The sequence below is a fragment of the Meriones unguiculatus genome, chromosome 1 (assembly GCF_030254825.1).
Source record: "Meriones unguiculatus strain TT.TT164.6M chromosome 1, Bangor_MerUng_6.1, whole genome shotgun sequence".
NCBI lineage: Eukaryota > Metazoa > Chordata > Mammalia > Rodentia > Muridae > Meriones > Meriones unguiculatus.
In genome coordinates this window covers 103,674,416-103,698,984 of record NC_083349.1, presented here as the reverse complement: position 1 = coordinate 103,698,984, position 24,569 = coordinate 103,674,416, and the positions used below count along the sequence as shown (strand labels likewise).

The 24,569-nt window shown below is 41.6% G+C and overlaps 1 protein-coding gene across 2 annotated transcripts; it reads right to left on the bottom strand.

Annotated features, from left to right (window-relative positions):
- Window positions 1–7,501: 7,501 nt before the first annotated feature.
- Window positions 7,502–21,904, bottom strand: Fam98a (family with sequence similarity 98 member A). Of its 2 annotated transcripts, XM_021659491.2 has the most exons (8): window positions 21,699–21,904; window positions 17,617–17,765; window positions 15,248–15,382; window positions 11,548–11,732; window positions 10,501–10,581; window positions 9,810–9,926; window positions 9,360–9,527; window positions 7,502–9,274 (listed from the first exon to the last, which is right to left on the bottom strand). In XM_021659491.2, the coding sequence occupies exons 1-8, from the start codon at window positions 21,749–21,751 to the stop codon at window positions 8,615–8,617; spliced, it is 1,548 nt and encodes a 515-aa protein (XP_021515166.1). In that variant the 5' UTR covers window positions 21,752–21,904; the 3' UTR covers window positions 7,502–8,614. The 2 variants fall into 2 exon arrangements, with proteins under 2 accessions (XP_021515166.1, XP_060220344.1); XM_060364361.1 differs by lacking the exons at window positions 11,548–11,732; window positions 17,617–17,765; window positions 21,699–21,904.
- Between the last annotated feature and the right edge of the window lie 2,665 nt (window positions 21,905–24,569).

The window sequence follows — 24,569 nt, the reverse complement described above, 5'->3', positions numbered from 1 at the left end:
TGCAGTGTGTATTGTATGTGTGTATATACCATGCTATACCTGTGCATCACATACATATACAAACACAACAGTTATTAGCCCACTGAAGGGAATTCTAGTCCATTATGAAGCTGCTTTACAGTTTTGGTTATACCACTGACTTAAAACCAATGGTGACTTTAATGATGACGACTTAAATTCATCCGTTTTTCCAGAGTCAATAAAATAGCCAAGTCGTGACAAAGCGAAACAGAATGACTTTGCTTCCTCCAGTCCCGTTTTGTAGTAGATTGTCACCCTGATTTTCTTTTGTAAAGAAAAGCCTTACTTTGTGTGTGCATGTTTTGCCTGCTTGTACCGAAGTGCATCACATGCATGCAGTGCCCCTGAAGGCCAGAAGAGGGCGTTGGATTCCCTGGAACGGGAGTTACAGTTGTTAGCTGTCATTTAGGTACTGGGAATTGAACCTGGTTCCTCTGGGACAGCAGGCAGAGCTCTTAACCCCTGAGTCAGCTCTTAGCCTCGCTGTTATCTTCTCTGGGGGGGAGGGGGACATTCAGTGTGTATCTAGGGAAACAGGGTCTCACTGTGCAGTGAAAGATGGTCAGTAAATTTCTAGGTGGCTCAGGCTGGCTCCACACGGGAGAGTACTGAACTGTACCCTGCCACTGTCACCTTTGAAGGGAAGAGCAAAACTAAATTCTTCGTAGCCAATTAGATAGGGCAGTGCATATTAGCTACTTCCATTGATTCTTCATTGAGGTGCTTAAACTAAAGCAGCTGCAACTGGCATTTGAAGCCTTTTGTTGAATGAAGGTCTGCCTTCTCAACAATGTCCCCAGTTCCCACAGTAACTTTAAATGATCTTAGAGCTTTGCTTTTGGAAAATGATGAAGGCAGAATCCGGAGGATAGGCGCACCAAACTGGTAAAGGGTGATGGAAGCTCATATAATCCTCAGAGAATCACAGTATAATTGTCAAAACTAATGACGATAAGATTCTGGACTGACAAGATAAAAACTCAACAAACTGTTGAGCATACCTTTGGAATACAGCTTCCACCAGATTTATGCCCCATCTCTGCTGTCTGTAATCATGGGACACAGACCATATCAGACACATCTAGAGGAGCCTCAGTTTCTTCATGCAAAAAATACATTTCATTGCCTGCTGGGGGCGGCAGTGAATTGCACCTTTAATCCAAGCCCTCAGGAGGCAGAGGCAGAGGGAGAGGCAGGTGGATCTCTGAATTGGAGGCCAGCCTGGTCTAGAGTGTGTTCCCAGGACAGTCAGGGATACACAGAGAAAATGTCTTGAAAAACTAACAAACAAGGTATGTCATCACTTTCAACTATTTCAAAGAACCATTATTCAAAAAAGAAATACAAATGAAAATGCCTAAAGGAGCTTTTTATTCTGGGCACTATCATATGGAGTTTATCTTCTAACACTGTCTATTCTTCCCATTTGAAATTAGGTGATCAAGACAAGGAACTGCATAGGTAAAATGTAAATGAATTTAAAGAAAAATCTATATAGTGTGCACATGTAAACAGTCTAAAGCATAAATATGTTTAAACGGCTATGAGAATATAGTTTCTCACAGTGAGATGGGAGAGAAACAGAAACTAGCTTTAAGAGTCAATGTGTTGCTTGCACTGACGGCTGGGCTGAGTTTTACAATTTCAGAAGGCGAGTAAGCACAGGAAGTGACTTCATTTGCAACCCCACTTCTGGTTGCACCAGACGGAGCTGGGTAAACATGGGAGCACATGGGGACCTTACATGAGAATACTTCCATGTCCTCAAGAGTCTTAGTGGCAGTCACACTACAATTTGTGTCCACTGAGAATGTGGAGGAGCACTGGGGAGGGGGAAGGGGGATAGCACTTGAACATTTCCATAAGCAACTGTGCCGAACACTTTAGAAATAAAACATAATGAAATTGGGCGGAAAAAAAAAAAAAGATGGTGCAGTTCTAATCAAGTACCATACCCAGATGCAATGTTAGGGACCATGGTTACACTTTGGGTCAAACATTACATAAATCAGTCTTTCTATGGTAACTAGGGATATTTATATGTTATAAATAGGTTACACCATGAAAGAATGAATTCTAATTCACTTCAATATGATAATGACTCCGTGGTTATGTGGGAGAATAGTTTTAGGAGACACCTGTAAACTACTTAGGGAAGAAGTATCAACATCAGCAAGTCATTTTTCCGTATTTAAGGCTACCACATAGCTGGGTATGCTTGGCTGCAATGTGCTTTTAAATGGTCTTGGGTTTTTTTTTTGTTTTGTTTTGTTTTTTTTTTTTTTTTTAATTTTGTTTCCATTTCACAGTACGATAAAACAATATGACAAGATTTTAAAATGTTGACTCCAGAGAAAACATTTAAGAACTTTTCTGGACATTTCTATTTCTAAACAGTTTCAGGGAAAAGACACGTTTATCTTTACTATAAATCAGTTTTAAAGTAGCAATGAGCATAAAGGAGAGAGAGAGAGAGAGAGAGAGAGAGAGAGAGAGAGAGAGCGCTCTTCGGTCTTTAGCCCAGGGAAGGAGATGGCTCCAAATCAGACATTGATCAGAAGGGTCTGCAGGAGGGTGTGGGAAGAAGTTGCTGTGGTAGACAGTCAGTGGCTGTATTATCTAACAAACCAACAAACAGAGCAGACACTTATACTTTGGATAAAAGTTCAAAACTAAAACAGCATGAGCACCCAGGCCATACTAGAAATCATGCTGCTGGCTGAGGAAATGAACAACATCTGCCATCTCACAAGAAAACAAAATGGCAACAGAGCATAGAAAAATGGTTCTTCAAATTTCTCAAAGAATCTAAGCAGCATTAATGGGGTTCCTGATCCACACAAACCGTGTCAGTAATAAACATTTATTGCTGTTTTGATGTACTAAGTTTTAGACAATGAATACACTGTCCTACAGGATAAGTACACCACAACCTTTTGAAGTACCCTGTTCACCAGAGAAGTATGCATCTCTGGCAGACGAAAATCGTTTGTTTGTTGTCAGTTCTTTCCAGATTAGCACCTGTACCCTAATCTACAGTAAACAGAAGTCAAACACAGAAATCTGTAATATGAGAGATTTATTTTCACTTTACTCAGCTTCTGATAAACCAGCCAATAAGTACACAATAAGGCACTAGACCCAGACCATCCGATGCAGTAGCTAACAGTGCTGGTGCCAGGGACTGAACTCACAGCCATGCGCCTGCAAGGCAAGCACTCTGCCAATGAACCACGTTTCAGCTTTGTGTTTCAGATGGTTATAAAACAAAACAGAAACAGAAGTCCTCTACATTCTAGTACTTAAGGGATTTTACAACATGAACCAGTAAGGAGTCTTCCAGCCTGTAACTTACTCTTTTCCTTGTTTTTGAAATGCTTATTACAAAGCTGCTTAAGTTCAGCAACTTTATTAAGTGGTGGTGGTTGTGTAGAACCCCAAAGCATTCCAGACCAAATGGAGCAGAATGCACAACGCTCCTGGCCACCAACACAAGTAGAGACAAGGAACACTGGGAGGCTTAACTAGCTGCAGAGACACTTGCCTTTCACTGATAGGATCTGAGTAGCTGCAAACTGTGATTGGCTAAGAGCTGTGGAATTATAAGGATATACTTTGTTTAGTTAAAATTTATTTGTGTCAGGCAAGGGTACAGTGTACTGAGAACAAAGCCTGCTCTGGGCTATCACCCATGTACAGCGAACAGGTTTAGGTTAAGCTTAATATCCTTAATAGTAATAACTATTTTCTAAACCTTGTCACTTACATGTCAGTCTTGGTTTTCCTCCTGCCCTGACTCTCTTCCACCTGTCCCATAAACCATGATTCTTCAAAATTATAAATGATTCACTACCTTTCTCCCCTTATTTAAGGGGATTCAGTAGTGAATCATAATTATCATTAAGTATTCCAATGTAAAAATCTTTGGATCCTTGTTCCAGCCAATCCCAAATCTTTCAAAGCATTTCTTTGAGTTTTCAGATGAAATACAGCCCCAGAATATTACTTTTATTATAATAAGTAATTTTGAGACAGAAGAGGGAAGCCATTCCACCCTGTGGGTAGCCACTCGGCAGGTGTTAAGCACATCATTAAGGTACCTTTACAAAGGTGTTGTGAGCACTGTCACTAATGGTATGATTACTAATGTAAGCATTCCTTCTAGTAATCATCTTCTGGTGTGTAAATAAGTAGACACTGGGGGAGTAGGGAAATTTGATCCCCTTGTCGGCAGCTGTTGGATTCTTCTTTGCTGTCTTGAATGCCTTGACCCCAATAACTGTCAGTTAAACAAGCCAGCCCACTGGGGCTCAGTTTTGAATCCTGCAGATTTCTTGAGGAAATACAGGGCAATTACTTGCAATTGCTTGCTTTGGCTTTTGAAATGCAACCACAGCCATGCCCGTTTCTAGTAGTCTGTACCAGGCCATTTCCTAGCACACATCTTGGAGAACTCTAGATGGCCCTACAGCCATCTTCACCCAGGCTAGAGGGGATCATTTCCTGATGGCCTAGGTGCAAACACCCTTTTCCTGGCCTTGTGAGAAAAGGCACTTACTGATCTAGGCAGACACCACCTGTGTTCCTTCTCCAGTGCAGCAGGGCCACTCAACAAAAGGCTTCCCACATGACCTTTGTTTTTGGCGGAACCATGTGAGCTGCCATCAAGAAAGAAGAGACATCACATCTAGCCCTGAAGCAGCTTAACCAAGGAGTTAGAGGCAAGGTGGAACCACCAGTAGGCTGAGCCTTTGTCAGGCGGCCGACAGCAGCAGAGGCAGTAATAAGGATGGCAAAAGCAGAGTGGCTGGCTGAGAATGAAGGACAGAAGGCTGTGAGGAGCCAGAGAAAAAGCAGGCCCTGCTTACTAGAAAAGTTGTAGTGAGCTGTTCAAGGGCCAAGGGCTTCAGACACCCTAGGCCTGGGAGCTGCTCTCACAGGGTGAGAGATCCTGGTAACAAGCCTCCACCACACTGGGCAATGCCAGCCGTTGCCAAGGGCTACACAAACAATGTAACACTAGAGACATCTGCATCGTCAGTTTCCACCTGCCTGGGGCAGGTGTTCACTGCAGTCTCCATCATTAAACAGGAGGGACACAGACATAGGCAGTCGGGCCAAACAACAAATTATCTTTTCTCACTTAAAACCTTTGCGTTTTGCTTCTGACTACTGCCCAAATCTGTACTGTTTGCATTTGTTACGCAAGTGCATCCAACTGCACTGCATCTCACTTCAGCGTCTGCCTCCCACTGCACCATTAAACCTGTTCTCCACTCTAGCCCATGAATTAGATGAATTATACAGGTTCCAAATTGGGGCATCCCAGGTTTTATTGATGTGCCACTGAACAACAAAATTTCTAATTACAACCATGCAAATGAGAAACAGAATGATAAGGAAACCAGGGAGAAATCTTACAGAGCGTGGCTGTATGTGGTGATGAGCACAACAACGTGGATATATTTTTCTACATATATAAGCCCAATGATCTTTGGTGGTGCATACTGGTAACCTCAGCACTTGAGTTAGATGGAGGAAGGTCAGTACCATGTCACGCTGGGTTAAACAGTAAGTTCCAGACTAGCCCTAGCTGCAGACCTTCTATCAAAACAACAACAACAAACCAAAACACAACCAAATACCATAGGTGAAGGTAGTGGGCGATTATGTCCGCTTACTTGTTACAAGAACATGAGCCAAGTCCAGAAAGAATCCATACTATAGGAAAAAGAGGAAATGCTTAAGGAGATATGATTTAGTCAATGGAAATCAGTTCCGTACATATAGAAATGGTCTCAGTTCTTTCCCTCAGGCAGACTTAGTCTATGTCTGGTACAGCTGGACATCCGCCAGGTTAGTTCTCTAGCATGAAAGGAACAGGTCCAGTGGCACGACCTAAGAGTTCTCACCACTGACTCCTGGTTCCAGCTCCTGATCCTGGGTGGAACAATGCCTTGGAGGGCTGCCTAGTCTGTTCCTAGAGATGCCCTAGTAGTTCATGTAAAAACAAAACAACAAGAAACAAAAACAAAAAGAAGCTCCTAACAGCTTGATTCTCAAAGACATCCCCATTCGCCTTACTCCAGTAAATCACTACTGAGCACAAGTTTAAGAGTGTCTACAAGATCAAGTCTAGTGTAGTTAGTGGCACTTGCCTGTAGACCAATGTATTAGGAAGGCTGAGGTGAACCCAAAAGTTTAAGGCCAGCTTGAACAACATATTGAGATTCCAACCCCAAAGAAAACAAGCAAAACCAGAATATACCATCGATCAAAGAAACACTCTACACAAACACAAGGACACTAAAATGGTAAAGCTGGGCTATCTTATCTAGAGAATTTACGGTAAAGGGGAGAAACTAAATTATTTTATGGCTTCTCAATGTGGAGAAAGATGTCTAGTTTAAGCCAGAAACAAGGATGTAAAATTTAGGGCCATTGTGGAGAAATCTACCATTTATCCCCACACATGATCATATTGAGAAAGCAACCCAGTAAGAATAAATCAAAATTCTACTTGTCAAGAGTTAAGTCTAGCAGGAATGCTGTAGAGCCCTGGGCTATGAACACAATTAAAGCAAATGTCTACCTAAGTCTATTTTAAGACATGTGGCTGTGGACAACTCTTATTTCTAACAGGAATCACCTGCACACAGTAAATCTATGCATTCACTACTGCTTAAGAGAAAGTTTATACTGTAATTCATTTTAACAAAACATTTTGAACATCTTGCAATCAGAAAAACTAGCTGAAATTTGCTAAAATTCATAAAAGGGCCACGGTGGTCTTTCAAAGATAGTTTTAATTGTCAGAAATTCTTATTCCAATAGTACTTTTAATGATAAGACATACTTTGGTTTTTATCCCATTTTGAGCCTGTGAGATGGCTCAGAGTAAAGGTACTTGCTCCCCAGGCCTGACTACTTCCTAAGTTTGATCCTCCAACTCCCTCTGTGAAGGGAAATAACTAACTCCTAAAGGCTGTCCTCTGACCTTAACTAATGTATGCTCCCTCTCATAATACATACATACATATACCATACACCATAATAAACTTTAAAGAAGTTTCATTTAGTAGAAGATACATTTTTTTTCTTCTAATAAGTATCTTTGTACATTTCAATTCACTTTCTTTTAAGAAAACCACGTCTCCTGTTTTTAGGAAGAGAGAAAAACAAAACCTCTGAAAGATTAGGGAGGAGCATTAATGTATCCTGACTAACAAGTGTAGCAACAGCTACACCCAGTGGACAGACTCAGAGTGAAGCTTCCTAGCCAGGTTGTTATAAGGTAAATTCAGATGGCTCCTCCGCTCCCATACCCGCATCCCCAACTTGTTTTAGCTTCCAGAAAGGCTACCTTTTACTTAAGGAAATACTCTTCAGGAACAGAAGCCTTAGTCCATAAGCTTGACACAAATATTCAGAACAATTTAGTGTGAAAAATAGCTAAAAGAAAACTCTCAAAGCAAGAAGAGAATGTACAGATACTTTATTGCTCACCTCTCACACAATACACACCTCCTGCCACTTTCTTTCACAGCTTGACAGTGTTTACATGTACAAAAAACCCGGCAGCAAGCATCGTGTGATGTCAGTAAAGGAAAAAACGTGGAGAGTGACCGAGCCAGGCTTCTGTCTTCTGCAGCAATAATGAAGGGCCTCCCGCACTGAGCAGGACTCAATCTGACTTCGTAGTGCACTTCCATCACAAAGAAGGTCTCTTGCCTAAAGCAAACTAACTTGTATTTGCTGAGCCAGTGGCATTAACTCGTGCATAAAACAGAATTTCTGTTTGCCATTTCTTCTAGCAAATTTCAAGTAAAAACAAGGTTGAAGGAGGAACTTTGTCTCGGATGGATGCAGGTCTGTTTGAGCTGCTATACTTAACTAAGTGCCTACAGGTACTATAGTTTCACAACTTAGTTTGCTTTCGTCATCTTTATGGATTTTGGCCGTGTTCATGGTTTTTGGAGGAGCATATGGTACAGTATTCCACCAAAAGGATAAGGCTACTGAATGTGCTATCTGCAAAAGAGCTCATGTAATAGGAACTAACCCACAGGTCTATCACAAAGAAATGTGACAAACACTCTCTGAATAAAATGCCAATCAGGGGTAGAGCTGTGCTCAGAGAACAGACAGCAGAAAATCGTTATGAAAAACACACATGGGTTGTTAATATGAGGAAGGTTTCCCAGCAGTAAATATAAAAAAAGTCTACGTAAATCCTCATATTCAAAACTTGCATATTGAAAACGTGAAAACTATTTTATTCAAGTAATTTCTTCAAAAAAGCATGTATGTTCTAACTGGATTAATCTACCGGTCAATTAAAGCAATTTAAATTGCCTTTAAAATTTGTTTTTCATAGAAAGAAGAGATATGTTTCTTAAATAAACAGTGTTATGTAAAACTGTTTAATAATAAAAAGAGAGAAAATTGAATGAAGACCGGCAAATGGTTACCCCAAGCAGGAGCATGCCTGCCACTTGTGGTCTAACATTCATTTGAAATAGATGTTGGATTCAGGATTCTGAAGCTAAGTTTCTATTACTTGAGCTCTAGTAAAATATAAGTTTCTGTAGCCTCAACTAGTATAGTGTCTTCCTTGTCCAAATCCAGAATGACTATATTGATAGCCTCCATGTTGGAAGTGCTGTTCAAACTGACCCCCTTGGTGATAAGTCTGGCTTCCTCTTCCTCCCCAGCCTCCTCCCTGGCCTCCACGTCCACCCCGACCTCCTCGACCACCTCTTCCCCCACGACCACTACCTCGATCGCCATGGTGCCCACCATCTTGGTATCTATTGTCCTGCTGGTATCCACCTCCCTGGTATCCACTTCCTGTATATGACGATGTTTGGAAACCACCGTAGCCACCACTTTGATAGCCACTGCTATGGCCACCATGATAGCCACCAGGCTGGAAACCTGAATCTCGATAACCACCATCCTGGTAGCTACCTGCACTTCCACTCCCTCCATCTGTCCAGCCTCCTTGATGTTTATTTCCTCTTCCTCCCCCTCGGCCGCCATGGTCATAGCCACCACGTCCACCTCTCCCTCCTTGTTCATGACCTCCTCGTCCTCCATATGAGGAATGTTCATAACCACCTCTCCCTCCTCCTCGGCCTCCTGCTTGCTGCTGGGGGCCTTCTTGTCTTTTCTGCCATGGTGGCATCTCTGGGGGTGGAGGTTCAATTTCATTGGGTCTACCACCTCTGTCTGGCACTCTGCCCATCAACACCTATGAGATGAGAAAAATAATTTAAACTTCTCATTTGACGGACAGACAAATGCATGTGAAAGAAAATCAAAAGAGCTCTAGTCACCTTATTGATGGCACAGGCGGTCTTTTCTCTTATGGACCCACTGCTTGTCCTTAAAATCTTTGACAAGTCTTGTCTGGCGGCCAAAAGATGAGCAACGGAAATACTACCTTTAGGAGACAAGACTGAACGTTTTGGCTGGTAAACCTTAGCTAATTTTTCTGTCTGACTCTGTTGAAACAAAAGTGTTCAAAGACAAATATTAAAACTCAGAATGGCGTAGGAAACATTACAATTAAAAAAACGTTAATCTGCTGAGGAGGTTACTGGATTCCAAATGGTAGGAAAAAGCTTTCAACCCTGTACTGTTTCCTGTCCTTAAGAATTATCTTGTACAAATACAGCTGCTGGAGTTGTTGACACAGCATGGAATGAAGGCGGGGCTAGGCTCATTTGGAAGCTTTCTTGTCAGTCAGGTGCTTAGGGTCTGTGTCTACAATTATTTCAGCCTACCTTAGCTCTATCAGACCAGCCAAAGGACTGGACAGTGACATCCAAACGTTTGATTAGCAGCTTCCTCCGAACTTCGTATTCATTGGATATGGCTTGGTTAATGGCTTCTATCTTTTCCTGAAGCAAAATGTAAGAAGCCAGTTAGGATTTACACATGTGCTTCATCATCCCCTGTCCCTACAGCAGAAGCTGCTGCTCGCACAAGCAGCTCCCCAGCCGCACCACAACATGGTCCTTCCCCTCCCCACTGGCTAATTATGAATGGTTGGTGAAGTGACAGGACAGAAAAGTTAGTCTCAATAATAGATGTAAAGTACAAATTCTTGTTTAGCTTTCCCATAATTCACTGTGTAACATTAGTTCAGTTCAGTCAGGTTTGGATCCATCTGGCAATTAGAAAAAAGCTTTATTCATACCAAACTTCATTTATTCAATAAATACATTAAATATTTACAAATTATGAGATAACTGCTTTGAATCATACACAAATAAAATTATCCTCCATAAATCTGAAGTTTTCTCAAAATGATTTCAAAATGTAATTTAAATTAGCTGTCATCACTGTACTTGGAAGGCTCAGGCAAGAGGACTGCTGCCAGTTTGAGGCCAACCTGGGCTATGGGTGCTGACATTAAAGTCCTGACATAAGGAAGGTTCCTTAGGAAGTTGACTCAGGAAGATCAAGACTCACCCAGTGGGCTGGTCCCATTGGCTTCTTCAATAACGGCTTTCCCACATGATTAGGTGGAACTTTTGCTAATGTTTCCTTTAACTGACAGAAAAACAAACGAATGAATAAAAAAAAATCTAAAAGTAATACGAATCTTCCTCATTTCCCAATTCCCATATCTTGCCATCAAAAGAAGACTCCTGACAGAGGCAAAAGTGCAGGCTGTTTTGAAACGTAAACGTAAAGACCCATGAGATAAAGACACTGGCTTGTCCCACTCCTCCGTGACTAGAAAAGCACGGATCCTTCAATGGACCTGGAACAGTGCCTGACATCAGTGGGCACTGAATGAGCATCAGCTGAATGGATGAATGAACACAGAGAATACGGACTACAGATACACTGTTGTGCCCCACAGCGTTCACCCACGGTGAAAATGAGTCCAGCAGATATTCAGACAGGAAATAACTTTATACAACAAATACCATTTTCTTTTACTCATCCATTATTTTTTTTAAAATTTAAATTGGTTTTTCCTAGTCATTTATATAAATACATAAGTCAGTATTCTGTTGATAATGTGTGGCATAAAAATTACATACTAACTTATGTTAGTAGCCAGCAAATTGAGCTTATACAGGCCCAAAGCAACTGGATTAGAAAACAGAACTTATTAATGTCTTTTTCTGTCCAGTCAGTAGGGGGAAGCATAATAATGATAAAAACTATAAAAATCGCCTCAAAGTTAAATCATTTTATAAAGGACTTAAGAATCTTAGTTATTTTTACATTATATCTAGCTTACTTCAGCTTTTAAACCATATAGTATAAAGTTTCATTTTTGAAAAAGAAACATGTCAATGTTTGAAAATAACAAAACCAAAAAGGCCACTAAAATATTAATTTCTCCTTAACGTACCTAGGATTTAAAACCCCAAACTCATTTATTAACATTCCTTATTAATATGTACATTAGGTTCCCATTAAGAGGAATAAACTTAATACTTCATTTCAAATAAACGTAGGACTATGCCTTTAATACGCTACAATCGGTACTAAAGGTCTTACTTTTTTCTCAATCCCGCTGAAGAATTGGAACATAGTTATATTGGCTGGAGGTTTGGACATTCCTAGAGCAATACATATGCCTTTCAACTCTTGAAAGACCTCACTACCGCCTCCTTCTTGAGCTTTTTTTGGAGGAGCATTCACACAGAGCATTCTGGCAGCTTCTAGTTCTGAGATGAGGTATGCTGAAGTAAACAAAATAAGATTTCAAAATAAGATACTATAGTTAATAGCCATAAGTCTGGTGTCACACTCTATAGACCTAATGATACGTAACTTTTAAAGCTGCAAGAATGGACAGAACAAAAAATGAAAACCACTATTACCTGCTAATGACATAACATATATACTGCTTATGTAACTCAGGTATTTATGTACTGTTCACAGGTTAATTAAAATTAGGCAATACTTTGCAACCAGAGAACAAGGTTGATCTGGATTCTTGTATTCGACCATGCTACTTCCAGAACAGGGGTTGGCATGTTAAAAACTTTGCACAAGTGACAGGTGGCCAACTTTCAATTTGAACCACTTACAAGCACAATGACAAAACAATCCTTTTCTAATGGTGTCTGTCTAGAACTGGTATGAAACATGTTCAATGTGAAGGCACTGAAAGTTCTTCTCTCAGTTCTCTAATAGCCTTATGTCAGCTCACCTGCTGGGTGCTCCTTCCCATTTGTCCTTTCTCTTAATATTTTTCACCTTCTTCCCCACGAAAACAACTTTCAAGTGTCCTTTGCTTTTTGTTATAATATTATTATTAATTGGGGGGCGGGGGGTTGAGACAGGGTTTCTCTGTGTAGCCTTGGCTGTCCTAGACTTGCTCTGTAGACTAGGCTGGCCTGAAACTCACAGAGAACCACCTGTTTCTGCCTCACTGAGTGCTTGGATTAAAGGCATGTGCCACCAGGACTGGCATTTCCTGTGTGTGCACACTGTAGCATATGAATGGAGTTCAGAGGACAACTTGCAGTAATGACTTCTCTTAATTATGTGGGTTAGGAGTTTGAACTCTGATGGTCAGTCTTGGTGGGAAGAGCCTCTACCCCAGGAGCCATCCCTTTGGGCTTTTAAGTCACTTTTAGTCAGCACTCCCTTTGTGTTGGGTGCCCCCATGAGTTGTTTTAGCCTAGTATAAGGAGGGTTACATTCTCAGGTAATTCAGCAGAAGGCCTAACTAGTCAATGACATTCCTGTAAATGTCCCAAAGACACTTCCATGTGAGCCCCAAGATTTCTGAGTAGTCACTGAAGTCTGCTTCTACTCTTTTAGGAGTTGTTTTCTAGGTCTTTTGATCCTATCAGAATCACCAAAGTGTGATCAGCTTGAATATCTCACTTGCTATCCTCAGGACAAAAGGCAGAAGCCAAGGGGTCATGGTTTTGGCAAGTCATTTCTGAGAAACCAGCAATTCCTGTTCTAAAGTAATAAATGCAGCTGTTTCTGCAGAGGCCATTCATTCCATGTGGCTTTAATAAATCTTGGATATTCCACATAGTAAGCTATACTTAGGTGTCAAAGACAATGAAAAAAGTAAAAGTTTGTGGTTATGAAAACAACTAATGTCACTGTAAACAGGTTTTTACCAGTGTCCTGTCACACCTGTTCTCTCATCTGTGTATGTCTGCTTTCCTGCCAAAACATAAGAGCTCAGTGTTGCCACTGAGATGTCATACTCTGCTCAGCCAGGACTATTTACTGTCTGGCCCTTTAAGAAAGTTTGCCAACCCTTGTTCTAGAAAATCATATGACATGAATTTAATACACTAATTGCCTAAATCTGGGGTAAGATAGTTATTCATGAAATTAACTAATATCATCACATGAACAAACTTTAAAGCAACTGACACATTCAAAGCACTAGAAAGGCCCAAGAGACACTATAAAAAACAAAAACAAAACCCCCAAACCAAAGATGATCTTTACTAACAAGCTACTTAAGAATCAAAATACTCGCCCCCCATTCCCCCATCTATTAGAAACTCAAGTGTGACTTAACTTAGCTATGAGTATAAACTGAGAACCACAAAAGGCTATCGAACAGCCCGGAGTCCCTACACTCAAAAGACCCCTCTATTCTACTAGTTCAAGTGAGGTTCATTTCTTTTTCTCTTAAAGTACAATGTGCTAAACAATTCAGATTAGTGAGGCAGAGTGCTGGAAGAAAGAACATCCTAGCATCGAGATGTGACACAACTGACACTTGGCAAGATGAGAAATAATTACACAGAGCAGCAATGAGTACGTGTATGAAATACTACAATGAAAGAGGTTACAAAGAATGTTGGAAGCCAGGCTGCAGTGACAAGGAGAAAGAAAAAGGACCAGGTGCATGCTCACTTGTGAAGGATGTCAACAGTGAGTAACCCTTAGCTGCTTCAGTTATTTATGGGAGGAGCACGTGGTTGTACACTCTTGATAAGCTTTTCAGGTATCAACTCATAAAAATAAAGTTTATATTTATGACCCTCATTCCAAAATAGTATGTTCTGCTTAAGAAATGGCAAGGAGTTAAAAACATTTTATAGACATTTACAGACAATGTGATTTTCTTAAGTGTCAATAGAAAAAAGTTCTATGAAGACTCGCTATCCAGGGTCACTGCCAGGCATTTCGGAGTGGTCATCTTCCTATGTAGATAACATAAGTGAGAAGCACGACTGGTCAGGATAAGCGATACTACAGAGAAGAATCAGTTGGATCCGCTGCTGCTGTGCCAGTCACAATCTGAAGGAGACTGAATGAATATATAAAAGCTGGATATAAACATCAGTATCTACAGCAAGTCCTGACCCTGCAAGCATATATTCCCAGCAACAGACGCTGGACAAAAGGGTGTTAAGTAACTGCAGTAGGTTTTAGTGTCTAAGTGTAATAGCTGACACATTTTCCCCCTAAAAACAAAACAAAAAAACTTTATAACTGTGGTTATAGTATTTTTCAGATATCACAGTACAGCTATAAAAACAAACTCTCTGGACTATGCTCCTCATAGGACATCCAGTTAACCAGAGCTGAATCTAGCTGAAATTCAGAATGCTACACAGAATCTGAGTTATGATTACCACTCTTGCTTACTGGAAGTTTATACAAGGCAATGTAATTTGTGAGTCTACTAACTATTTCAGGAAGAGACAGTCATTAGTATCTTTTAAAAAGACATGGAAGAAAAGAACTTTTCAAACAAAACAGTTTCTCACAATGATCAGTGGGTAGAAGACCCATTCAAATGCTGATCGTGTATACTTAGAAATAAAAAGAAAGCATTTACCAATCCAAAGAAGCATCAGTAAAACAAAACACCTTTACATTACCATCATACAAGCACTGTTTCTCGACTAAAAACACTCTTCCATGTCTCTGCAGTTTTGCACAGCTAGTGAAATGTGTGTGCTTCTCAGCCAGAATACAAGTTTATGGTGACAACTCAGCACCTCCACCGGTCACAGCAGGAGAGGCACAACAGCTAGAGGAGCACCAAAGCAGAGGCCAGGAAAGAGCGTCAGTTATTAAATCAAAGCACCATCGGTGTGCATGCATCCACCAGCTACTAGTCGGAAATGTAGTTAAGTCTTGTTTTAAAATGGATAGTATTGAATTAGAGTCACAGTGAAGCAAAATACAACAAGAACAACCTATACATTACTCATGGAAAACAGAGAAAAAAACAGCTACATTTTAGTAGTCATAAACTTACTGAGCAAAAGGAGGCAGTTCTTCTGAACAAGAAGGCGCTTGGTTACATCCCCAGATGTCAGAGAAGGATATGGGCAGTTCATCTCCCCAAGTAGCCCACTCACCTCAAGCTGGAATTCTTCAGCTTCACTTGGACCTTGGGAGGATTAAAATAATTTTGACTGCATTAATCACAAAGTGGAATGCCCACTAGACTTTTCCTGTCTTAGCTTTTCTTCCTAATTCATCCTTTCTCACACCACTGCAAAATCCTTTTATGGTGTTCATTGGGCCCTTAGTTGACAATTACAATTACTATTCTGTGTGTATGAGGTGTGGGAAACACATAGGTGTGGAGGTCAGAAAGACTGTGGAGTTGTGTCTCTCCTTCTACCTTTATCATGGGTTATAGAGACCAAACTCAGGTCACTGGGTTTGTATGGCAACTGCTTTTCCTGCTGAGCCAACAGCTCCTACCTTATACTTCATCCAGTTTTTTTCTGTCTGCTTTTAAAGACTCTTCCCAACTGTTCATGTCTGTCTTTCCCAGAACGCCGCAACCATCCATATACCACTTCCACAAACACTGGATCTAGAGGACCATGCCTGTCTCCTCAATGTCCCAGGAAAAGCCATTTCATTTCTACTTCTGAGCCTTTATTTAAGCTAAGACTGTGACTGATGGGGTGACTACCCTCTTCTCTACTAGTGAATCTCTCTCTCATCCACCAAAGCCTACTGGGGCTGCTAATCAACAAGAGCTCCCTTAAGCACTTGAGGTTTAATGGGTAAGTCAAGGTGGCATGGGGTTGACTTGGAGTAATTTTCAAGTTCCAAGTCCATTTTCTCATCACATGTTTATTAAACTGACTTGTCATGCCTAAGAATCCACAGAGCTCCCTTAGAGGCAGCTAGGAGATGAGGAGGCAGGAGATGAGGAGAGCAAGCATCTGAGTTCCACGTGGCGCTTCCATGTAGCTGGGGAGATGAGGGAGAGCTGACCTAACGCGCCTCCTCCTCTACACAAGCGGAGCAACCACGCTCATCTGTTTGGCGTGTTCTATATAATCCCAGTTAGACAGTATCCCATAGATTATTTTCAAAGGTTTCCACAATTTCTGACACAGTGTAAGTGGCAGAATGCCAAGTGGTTAAAAACACTTTCCCCAACTTGTCCTGGTTTTGTGACTCCAGGCAATGTATCTAACTACTTTGGGCTTTTGTCATTGAATGTGTAAGAGTAATAAAAGCTAACTCACAGAAGTACCCTGAGGGCTAAATGAGTTAACGAGTGCATACTGATATGAACATAAGAAATAATACATAAAATACCATCTGTTATTATTATAACACTAGATCTTATTAACTGAATTGGTCACACTTGGGCTAGAACTAGATACAAGCAACTTGCACATATTAAACATACTAACGAGCCGAGTGTGGAAATTCCAGCAGTTGGGAGGCTGATGTAAAATCTCCCCAAACCAGCCTGAACTACGAGAGACATGCCTGAGTTATACAGAAAGATGCTGTGTCTCAAAAGTACAACGAAATAAAACATACAGCAGCAAGCAATAGTGAACTCTTCAAAACTGGATTATGTTGGAAGATATAGTCCCAAGGGTATGCTAACAGGCAGAAGGTTTTACTTGCTATCCCTGAGGGCTTTACCTATGGCAGGAGGAAGCAGAAGGTGGAGTGTCAGGTTCCACGCTCATTCAGTCAACAAACTAGTGGTAAATGTCAAGAAAACAGCAAATATAAAGGTGCTCCCAGACCTATAATCTGAGGTGCCACACCAATGTACCTAATGGTGGGTTCCAGTGATGAGAAAGCAACCTTATGGAGTGTCCCCACCCCTCCCAAGCAGAGTAGGATTATAATTCATACTCTCTGCATACTGTAGATGGTTCTGGAATCTGGCAGACATAAAAGAATACCCCAAATTCTACTAGTCACCAATCCCGAATCTTACAATCATGTTTTACAAAATGCAGACAATGTAGCCCATGACTATAATCCCAGAACTCAGCAGGTTGAGGCAGAAAGATCATGAATTCAAGGGCAATCTTTGTTAGTGAGCCCTGTTGAAAAACAAAACATATGTGCTATGCAAAGCACACATATCCCATATTTACTCTATATTTTTTGTTTCAGTGAAAGGATCTTTTCAGCCTCTGCATATATTTTATTGTGGCCTTATATTTAGAATTAGTTTATTCTTGGGAACAACAACAACATCAAAAGGCACTGTGTGTGTGTGTACTGGGGAGCACAGGGCATTGACATGTCTCTTTATGGTTACAAAACATTTAAAGTTTTAGCTTTGAAATTAATAATGCTCAGTGCACAGTGCCCTGATTCTGTTTTTAAACATGAAGGTTCACTTACTGTTAGTTGCTTGCACATTTTCTTCTAGTTTACAGAGCGCCCTTAATTCAGATACCAGCCAGGCACAGAGTTTGGTAAACTCGGGGGAAGCGGCTCCAGCAGAGACTGCCTGTGACAGCGCACCGTCATCCAACAATGGGCCCTTGTAACTGATGAATAAGAAACCACAACTCAGAAGAATATCTCAGCATGTGGAATGTTGCAGGTAAAACTCATCTATGCTTTGCCTATGTAAAGAAGCAATAACCTAATAAAGAATGAACACCAACACTGTTAAACTTGAAAACAAAACAAAACAAAACGAAAACAAACAAGGCACCGTAATGTATCATTAAAAAAAGAAGGTTAAGAGATGGCCGAGTGGTTAAATGCTCTGGTTGCGTTTCCAGAGAACTAGGGTTCACTTCCCAGCCATCAAACAGCAGCTTACAACTGTTTGACACCCCAGTTCCAGGGGATCCCGTCTCTCTTTTGGCCTCTGTGAGCAGAAGATATACATGCGGTATGTGCACATGCACACACACACACACACACACACACACACACACACACGCACACACGTAAACACATATTTAAAAAAAATCTTTAAAAAAATTTTTTAAATAAAGAAAAAGAAGTCAAAGTGGGCATGAAGGAACATGCCTGTAATCTCAGCACTGGAGAAACAGAGCAAGAAGGACCTTTGTCTGGAGGCCACAGTGATGTTTATAAAGTGAGATCCTTTAAAACAAAACAAAACAACAAAGAAACCAACCCAAAATAGCAGTTAACTGGTGACTGCAATTCAAGCTGGGGACAGTGCTTGGGTGAGAGAGTGCCTGCCCTAGCACACATGAACCCTGGTTTAGATCTCAACACAGTACAAACTAGGCAGGGTGGCATGTGCTTGAAATCTTAGCTGTAGAGAGGGAGAGGCATGCGGATCAGAAGTTCATGGTCATTCCTAGCTGTGCAGAGTTCAAAGCCTGGCCTAAGATATAGAAGACACTGTCTTAAACATTGTCCATTTCAAAAACAACAACAAACTCAACACAGAAAAACCTACAATACCTATTTAATGACCAGTGAACTTCTACACACTCTTTGCAAGCTCTTTTGCAGTTTACTCTCTTACAGTAACTGGATTACCCATTAAACTCTGGAATAACCATGTCAGCAGCAAAACTTACTTTTTTTCTGGAATTTTTTCCAAAAATTAATTAGATTTTATTTTTGGTGATTTGCTCTAGGAACTGTTCCGAGTAATCATTTTTTCATAAATATGTCCTTTGATTTTTTTTTTGTTTGTTTTTTAAGACAAGGTCTCATGCTGCCCTCATGCCAGGCATGAGAATTTAAGAGTAGTCAGGACTAGGTGTTGTGGCACATACATGTAATACCAACTACTCAGGAAACTGAAGCCGAGAAAGCAAGAGCTTAAGGCCAGGTAACTTAGCAAGTTCTGTCTCAATTTCTCAATCAATCAATCAATCAATCAATCAATCAAGTAATCTTATATTATACATTGTTCAGTTGGTGAGATGGCCTAGTAGGTATAGGTGCTTGCCACCAAGGCTTGATCATTGAGTTTACTTCCTGGAACCCACATGATACAACGAGAGAATCAACTGCAAACTGTCTCTGACTTCCACAAGTACACGGTGGCATATGCACACAAATAAATAAACGTAAATTATTATTATTTTTTAGAGACAGGGTCTCTCCTGCAACTTGCCATGTAAACCAGGCTGACCTCCAACTCACGGAGATCGGCCTACTTCACTTCCCTGAGATTAAAGACTGATACTTTGCCAGCAGCAAAAACAAATAAAGTTAACGTAGTTAAGATTATAGTCTTTTAAGTGAAATACTGAATAAAAATGTCATTAAAGACAAACATTAAATATGCTTAACATGGTATTTAGAAGTACGGATATGGTAGAGAAATTATATTTTGAGATTCCTTTAAAATATGCTTATATATGAAATGGATTAGAAAAAAACCTTCCACACAAAAGATCGCACTGTATTTTGCAGCGAGATTAGAAGGGGTAGAGAAGATGGAGAGACAGCGGAGCAGCTAAGAGCACCTGCTATTCTTGCCGAGGGTCTGGGTTCAGTTCCCAGCAGTCATATTGGCCATTTCACAACTTTATATAGCTCCAGTTCTAGGGTATCTGGCTCCCGCCTCTGGCCTCTCCAGGTATCAGCTAAGCACACGGTATACACTATACATATAAAGGTACATATATATGTACATACACACACATATATTCACTATATATATATATATATACATATACATACACACACACACAAAATAAAAAACCCAACATGTCTTTATGAAAAAACAACTGCAATTTGAGAATTCTTTAAATACACATTAATCAACTAAGGGTGACTTTTAATATCTGAATGTAACCAAACTAAAGTAAAGTTTCAGAAACACTCCCTAGTTTATATTACAATGCACCCAAACTACATATTTAGGGGAAAATGCTGCAGCAATGATTATTTACAGTAAGCCAGATAAGAAAATTATTAGGATAAGTGAACCACAAGGGGAAGCAATTTCATTCACGGCTGCTGGTCAACTGATCAGGACCCACACAGAATGTTTCTCCTCTTGTTCCACTCCTTCAACCCTACCTTTTCAAGGGAAGAGAGCCTCCTCAATGCTTCTCATGTATGCTTCTAAGAGGTGTTACATGAACCCCCCCATTCCAGACCAGCGTATACCCTGAGGGAAGTCCCAACCTGGCCCAGAGCGAGTATCCCTCAAAAATGTTTACTAAACAAGCAAATTATCCTCAGACATCCATATTCTGCAGAATATGACTTACTTATGGCCCAATGCCGGAACCAAGTTGCTTAAGTCTGGGTCATTCACAAAGTGTGTTTCAAAGAAATGACAATGGTGACGCACTTTAACAAAGAACGAAAGCACCTATGCTTCCTTTAAGAACAGGACCTACTAGGACACCAAGCTGTTCACATGCGTTGACTTTAGGATAACTCAACGTGTCTCCTACCCTAAAGAGGTTTCTCCTAAGAATTTCCACGTCATGGAAAAGCCTAAGGTTAAGCTTCATAAAAGACTGGTTAAAATACAACTATCAGCAGGGCATGGGGGCCTCACACCTTTAACACTAGGTCTCAGGTGACAGAGGCAGGTGGACCCTGACAGCCACATCCACACAATCAGGGTTAAAGTCTCAAAAACAAAACATAGCAAAACAACCAGCCAAATCTGTGCTAGTCCAAATCTGTACCCCCTGTGGTAGTTACCCACAGGCAAAGACTTTAACCATGCAGGGGTTTTGTTTTGTTTTTCTTGAATCACTTTTAGCCCGAGAGATTCAGGTTTTCAAGTTTGGGTACCTTGATCTGGATGACCCAAAGAGATAAGCCTTATTTCCAAACTTCTAAACATGGTGACTTTATGGCTGGGTAACTATCAGAGCAGAGACAAGATGCAAAATAAATATGCTGATTCTTGGTGGGTGAAGACGGCCCTGGAATCCTGGAGTTCCACCTGGGGTCAGGAGTCACTGTCTGTTGATTTCCAAGGCAGGTGGTGAAGGGCTAGGTGCACAGCTGAGCGGGCTAGAGCCAGCTGCATCGCCCAGACGTGCGCGTCTGGAAGCGTTAGGTGCATGCAGAGATGACTGAGCAAAGATTTGTTTGAGAGAAGTAGGGTGGGGGTAGAAGCACGAGACAGGAGAAGGAAATCTTGGGGGAAAGTAGGAAAGCAGAGACAACTCTGGCAAACCATAAAGTGGGGGTAGGGTTGGGAGGTCGGGAGGCAAAAGAGAAGCTCGGGGAGTGGGGGTGGTGAGAGCCGGAGCCGAGACAATGACACGCAGGACCGACACAGGCTGCGGGTCGCTGGGCTGAAGGGAGCACCGGGGAGCATGTGGGGCGTCGGAGCCCGGTCGGCAGGACAAGCGTGGACGTGGCACGGGGGTCCCTGGGCCAGCGGGAAGCTACGACGGGAGTCGGGGTGCGGCGTGGAGAGGCAGGTGGCTCCGACTGAGGCGCCCGAGGAGTTCCCGAGGTTCCAACAGAGTGGACTTGGAGAAACTCATGCCCCGTGGTCTTACCCTAGATCTTCCAACGACTCCAAGATGTCAGTCTCCATGAGGTCACACTCCATGCTACTGTGGTATTCAAATTTCCGAGTCGTCAAGCTGCCCTCTCGCCGGCAACGCGTACACTAGCGCATGCGCTCCCTCCCCGGAACTTCCAAGTCGACAGCTGGCGCCTCAGCCTCTGCATTGCGCATGTCCCGAGCGTGCGCAAGCAGTTTGGTTCCGCCCTCTGCCCCGCCTCACTCTCTGAAAATGGCCGAGCCTGCGCGTGCGTACTCTGGAATAGGAAGCTGCGTGCCCTAAGAAGGGCAGGAGGACTGGCGGCGTGGCAGCCTAGACACAGCCAGGGGGCGCGGAGCTCTTGCAATGCGCATGTGCACAGCTTTGGGCGAGGCGGGCCGGGGAGGAACTTGAAGCCGGTGGGGCTTGGCTTTCTAGGGCGAGCGGTGGAGTTAAAGCTGCGCGTCCTCTTTTCACCTGGGAGTCACCTCGGAAAGGCAGATTTTTGAGGTCCCAACTACGGGCTAGGGCAGGGGTAGACGGGTCAAGAACAATGAATGCCAGATAAATGCTATTTGATTTTCTTAAGTGTAGCTTTTGAATTTCAGGGTTAGAGAGGTCTCGGCTTTCCCGTGGTACGGATTCTTCAGAACCGTGTCTCGTTTCCCCGGGAAAGTTTTTCCTCCCTGTTCTCTTGAGCTTACCCCAGACGCCAAGCATTTTATTTTAACGGAAAAAGAACATATCTCAGTAGAGTATATTTGATCAGCATTTATTTTTTATTATTTATTTTTAATACAGGCTCTTAATATATAGCTCCTGTCTGTCCTGTGTGGACCAGGCTGGGCTGTGAACTCACAGAGATCCAACACGCTGCCTTCAGTACTGACAGATTAAAGGCATCTGCCAGCACAGCTTTGTCATTGCTTTTGGTCATACATGCTTGGGGACAGCTTTCAGTTAGGATTTGAGGAAGGTACTTACTGATTTTGTGCTAAAGCACGGTTGAAAAATGAGAAAACTTTTTTCAAAATGATGACATATTGTACATAATTTTAGTAAAGTGAGTCTTTATTATGGAAATGTTGAAGGTGCTAAAAAGCAACAACAAAAATCGTTTTTCAATAAAAAGCTTTTTTTCTTCGCTCAGTTCTTCCTTCCCTGCCTAGGTTACTCAAGACCATTTTAAATACTGACATTTAATTTTTAATAAAGTCAAGCAAAGGCAAAGGTTATCATTAGAAACGATGCACTGTCACAGTTTTCAACCATACCCTATTTTAAGTTTTGTAATTCAACAAAGCATTTGTGAAACAATCTGTAGTCTGGCTTTTATGCACCTTTATGTAGACACTATTATCCTACGTTATTAAGTATAAATTTTACAAATATGTTATTGTAACAGTGTAGATGAAGACGATTACATCTTCCTCTAGCTTCTCGGAAAAGACTTCCAATACGGTGGTAAAATTTGTATGGCTCTTTCCAGGATCACACCTCTGTGTTTTGCACGTGTAAGCCTGCTTATCTCCTTGTGTTTGCAGACTCTTCAGGTGATCTACTATGTCAGGGTTTCTGTTAATTTTAGATAATCAGTCCATCAGTATAATCTCAAAGATTTTGTAACTGGAATCTTCACCAACCCAGTGAGGAGTCACGGAGCTGCGTGGTGGCACACAGCTCATTCCAAACAGCAGACCAAAGGCTTCAGGCAAACTGACAGTGGCTCATGCCATGTTGAGGCTTGTTTTGGTGTTGTACTTTTCGGAACTGGGTTTCTGTAGCCACCTTGGTGCATGTGAATCCCAAGTATAATGGAATGCGGCCTTGCATGGTCATGAATCCCAGTCTTACGGAGGCAGAGAGGGAATAAAAAGCTTCTGTAGAGCTTAGATGCTGATGATATTGTCAGCCAGGGACCCTGCCAAAGCTCCTGGGTGTGCGTATATGTGTCACCTCACACACACACACACACACACACACACACACACACGAGTATTAGTGGTGCATTTGTGCCTCAAATATACATTTGTAAATTCCACAGCTAATACTATAGGGAAACCATGTCTACACTTGAGATTGTGTCACAGATGTTTTTGTCAGCTTGTGAAAGCTAAATTGACGTAAGCGGAAGACTTCAAGTGACGACAGACCTTGTTTCATGGTTTTCCTGATAGCTGATGCCAACCACAGCTATACTCTTGTACAAAGCATTTTCTCTTCCATCTTCACTGCCTGGCAAATTCTTCTTGCATAGACTTCAACACTAAGGTGCCTTCTTTGATTGCTTTCCTCCCTCATCTTTCGCCTCCCAAGGTTTACTCAGCCCATTGGCACAAGCAGCTCCAGTGTGTTCTCTGGTCTGCTGGTGTTCCTGTTGCTCAGCTCACCATCTACTCTGTCCCCAAGACCGTGTGCAAGAAGAATTGCCTGTTGGTACGGGTTAAGACTGAATTTCCTCTTGATTGGATTTTTAAGGTAATGGCATGCAACCCAGCTGATTCTCATAAGCATCTGAGAAAGTTAAATGAGGAAGTCTGGGCCATAACACTCATGACATTATGTTGATATTTTTAGAGTTGGATTTTGCCATCTGTATTGCTAATAGCTCCTCAGGTGATTCTGTGACAAATCTCTCACAATGCATCACTTAATTGCATTTTATTTTGTATTGCTTACACCGAAGTTCTAATCTGTTTTCTCCCATGGTGAACATGTACACCCTACACCTTGCCTGTTACACTGAAGTGCACACAAAAGTCATCAAGAACATTAATTGTTAAGTTGATGAGAAAACCGTCTCTCCCTTTCTCATAGCCAGAGTTGTTTGCTCCTGAAAGAATAAAGTGATTGTTTGCAGGGGGAAAATAAGTATATAAGAGG